Source organism: Abrus precatorius, unplaced genomic scaffold (genome assembly GCF_003935025.1).
Source record: "Abrus precatorius isolate BTA unplaced genomic scaffold, Abrus_2018 Scaffold8, whole genome shotgun sequence".
In the NCBI taxonomy this organism is placed as follows: domain Eukaryota; kingdom Viridiplantae; phylum Streptophyta; class Magnoliopsida; order Fabales; family Fabaceae; genus Abrus; species Abrus precatorius.
Genome location: NW_020874428.1, coordinates 29,741,956 through 29,745,732, shown reverse-complemented (window position 1 = coordinate 29,745,732; position 3,777 = coordinate 29,741,956). Strand labels below are relative to the sequence as shown.

General features: G+C 34.9%; 1 protein-coding gene across 1 annotated transcript; it reads left to right on the top strand.

Moving 5' to 3' along the window:
- Positions 1-706: 706 nt before the first annotated feature.
- On the top strand, positions 707-2,576 carry LOC113846739 (scopoletin glucosyltransferase-like). The gene has a single exon (XM_027475333.1). It carries the CDS (start codon positions 880-882, stop codon positions 2,317-2,319), a length of 1,440 nt encoding a protein of 479 aa, XP_027331134.1. The 5' UTR covers positions 707-879; the 3' UTR covers positions 2,320-2,576.
- The last annotated feature ends 1,201 nt before the right edge of the window (positions 2,577-3,777 follow it).

Genomic DNA, 3,777 nt, shown 5'->3' with positions numbered 1-3,777 from the left:
TACTCACTTTTCATCTCTATACGTGAATTTATTCATCACATTTCATAATTATTTTTTCTTTTCTTTGTACACTTATTTATTTAACGTGAACAAAACATTTTCCTGATTATTTTTACCACTCATGGCAGTGATAAATATATTGTCTGCTAGAATTTTTACCATTCATAAGTAGGAACTCCATTTCTTCGGTCACATCAATATTGTGCGTTAAAAAAAAAAGTGGATAAATTTTTGCCTCATTCTATTTATCATACAAAATAAGCTTAAATATATTTTTGTTGTATGTCATTACGTTTTATCATAAATTTTTGTAAGTTTTTTTTTAAGATTTAATTTTTAAAATATTAAAATATTAAGATTTAATTTTTATCATTAAATTTTTTTTATCAAGTGCTAAGTTAGTCGAAAACAAATTATCTTAACACTGCTAGATTATTTATAAATATTAATTTTAAATAATAAAATATAAAAAAATTAATGTATCAATGATGTGAAGTCCACAACTAACATCAACATTTAACACCAAAAGAATTAAAGATATGAACTAAATTTTAACATATTAAAGATTAAATACTGATAAAAATTTTATAATTTTTTTTCTTACAAAATATGTTAAATCAAATGAAAAGTGTATTTAAGTCTACAAAATATAATAAATAACAGGGTTATATATGAATACGAATATGCCACATATGTCATTGAAATCATTTAGATGAAATGAAAAAACAGGATAGATCATCTATACAGGACAGAATCTATGTAGCTTTATCGTTGTAAATTTTCTATATTTGTACTCCTCTGGCGGAAAGATGCAGAAATCGGCACAGCAGAGAGTATAAATACAAAGGAGGAGAGGCAATTAAGAGTGGCGTGTCGACGATGGAGAACTCTAAGCCACTTAAACTCTATTTCATCCCTTACCATTCAGCGGGTCACCTGAATCCTCTAGGCGAAATAGCCACACTCTTCGTCTCACGTGGCCACCACGTGACCATCATCACCACTCCCTCCAACGCCCAAACCCTCCGCAAATCCATCCCCTCCCACCCCTTCCTCCGCTTCCACACCGTTCCATTCCCCTCTCACGAAGTGGGCCTCCCCGACGGCGTGGAAACCCTCTCCGCCGTCACCGACCACGACAACCTCGCCAAGTTCTACCAAGCAACCACCATGCTCCACCTCCCCATCCAGCAATTCCTGGAGCAGCACCCACCCGATTGCATCGTGGCCGATTTCTTATTCCCATGGTTAGGTGACGTGGCAAAGAAGCTGGGCATCCCCAGATTGGCCTTCAACGGTTACTCCCTCTTTACCATATGCGCCATGATCTCCGCAGCAAAGACACGCTCCTTCGATTCCTCCATGGGTTCTTTTCCCATTCAGGGTCTTCCTCACCCCATCACCATCAACGCAACACCGCCAAAGCAGTTGAACGAGTTCTTCGGAACCAAGATGGAGACAGCGCTGAAAGGCTACGGGTTCATCGTCAACAGCTTCGCGGAACTCGACGGAGAAGAGTACGTGGAGCACTATCGGAAAACCACGGGTCACAAGGCTTGGCATCTTGGGCCAGCCTCTCTAATAGGGAGAAGCTCGGAAGAGAAAACAGAGAGGTGGCAGAAGAGCGTGGTGAGTGAGCACGAGTGTCTGAGTTGGCTGGACACGAAGCGAGATAACTCGGTGGTTTACATATGCTTTGGGAGCCTTTGCCATATCCCGGATAATCAGCTGTACGAGATGGCGTGTGGGGTAGAAGCTTCGGGTCACGAATTCGTGTGGGTTGTTCCGGAGAAGAAGGGGAAGGAGGAAGAGAGCGAAGAAGAAAAAGACAAGTGGCTTCCAAAGGGGTTTGAAGAGAGGAATAAGGAGAAGGTGATGATTATTAGGGGGTGGGCCCCGCAGTTGCTTATCCTGAACCATCGTGCCGTGGGAGCGTTTGTGACGCATTGCGGGTGGAACTCGACGATTGAGGCCGTCTGCGCGGGGGTTCCGATGATCACGTGGCCGGTGCATGGGGAACAGTTCTACAACGAGAAACTGGTAACTGAGGTTCGGGGAATTGGGGTGGAGGTGGGTGCTACCGAGTGGAACTCCCTGTGGTTTGGGGAGAGGGAGAAGTTGGTGAGCAGAGATAGCATTGCGGAGGCTGTGAGGAGGTTGATGGACGGCGGTGATGAGGCGATGGAAATCAGACGACGCGCACAAGAGCTTAGCAGAAAGGCCAGAGAAGCTTTTGGGGAAGATGGTTCATCCCACAGCAATTTAACGGCCCTGATTGAGGATCTTGTGCGCCTGAGAGACAGTAAGCTCCTCTGTTAGTAGCTATTCACTTTTTTCATTTTTGGCATTTTAGCAATTATTATCTATGTCTGTGTCTTGCTGGATGGTGAAAACCCATAAATGCTTCCATCGAGGGAAGTAAGGTATAAATAAAATGGGTAATTAAATCGTGTTTTCTCTTCATGTATGCAGTTGTAAGTTTTCTCCCTGTGCTCGTACTGAAATTTTGGGATGAGGACTTGTTCTTTAATATTAATAAAATTTTTTGTCCTTATAAATAAAAACTTTTCCCCCTGTTTACTTATCTATTTCCCATTTATATAATCTATATATATATATATATATATATATATATATATAACACAAAACCAAGTTGAACCAATTCTCTTTATCGATTTGAATTTCCTTTATCCTTAAATTCGAACCAATTTGACATTCGGGTATCCTTAGTTCTGCATAACTAAAATTATGTTACTGTTTATATAAGCAATTTTTTAAGAATTCTGTTAAGAAATTATAAAAATATAATAAATATTTTTTTAAATTTTTTTATTATAATTAGCTGTTTATTTTCAGCTTTTTACACTTTTGGGCCGCCATTTTTTCTAAAGAAAAACATATTAAAAATGAAGAGAAAAGGAAGAAATTTAATTGGTTTTATTAGTTTGGGAAACGGGACATCAAATTCCAAATCATAAAATTGTTACTCATACTAAAGATGATCAGTTTTATTGGGTTTATGTTTTACAATGACATGTAATCGTACATTGTCATGTAGTTAATAACTGTTAACTTCAATGGTTTATTATTTTTAAAAATTAAAAATTATGTTGATTAATAATCTAAATTTTTTTAAGATTGATAGTGTATAAAAAAATAATTATATAAGACACACCAAATTGATAGGTATGCCAATCTCCCTTAATTATAGTTAATACTTATTACACGGACAACATTTTTATTTTCAAAAATATAAGCATGATCCTTCTTTGTAATACTTTTAAAAGAACTTTAAGGACTATTTTAGTCATAAAATCAGAATTGACATTAAAAATTTTGATTTTAATAGAATGAGTTTGAAATTGTGATTTTATATTTGGCATACTCAAATAATTAAAATAAAAAATTAGACTTCGAAATTAAATGTAAAATCTAAATTTTTAAAAATAATTTAATTTTGTATTAAAATTTTGTTTAATAACTTTTTTAAAAATAATTTATTAATTAAAAATACAAAATAATTATTAAATCAATTGTTAAAAATAATAACTTAATATTTTTTTAAAAATCTTGACATAGTAAATTTATTTTTTATATTTAATTTAAGCTTAATTATATTTTTAATCTCTATATATAGATTATTTTGTAATTAGTCCCTACAAGTATTTTTGTTAAAAAATGGTCTTTCTAAAGAAAAAAATTTAAATCTTCTAATAAATTTTTAACTCAAACGGAGAATAGCTCAACATTTTTTGTAACTATTTTAAGACTCAATTA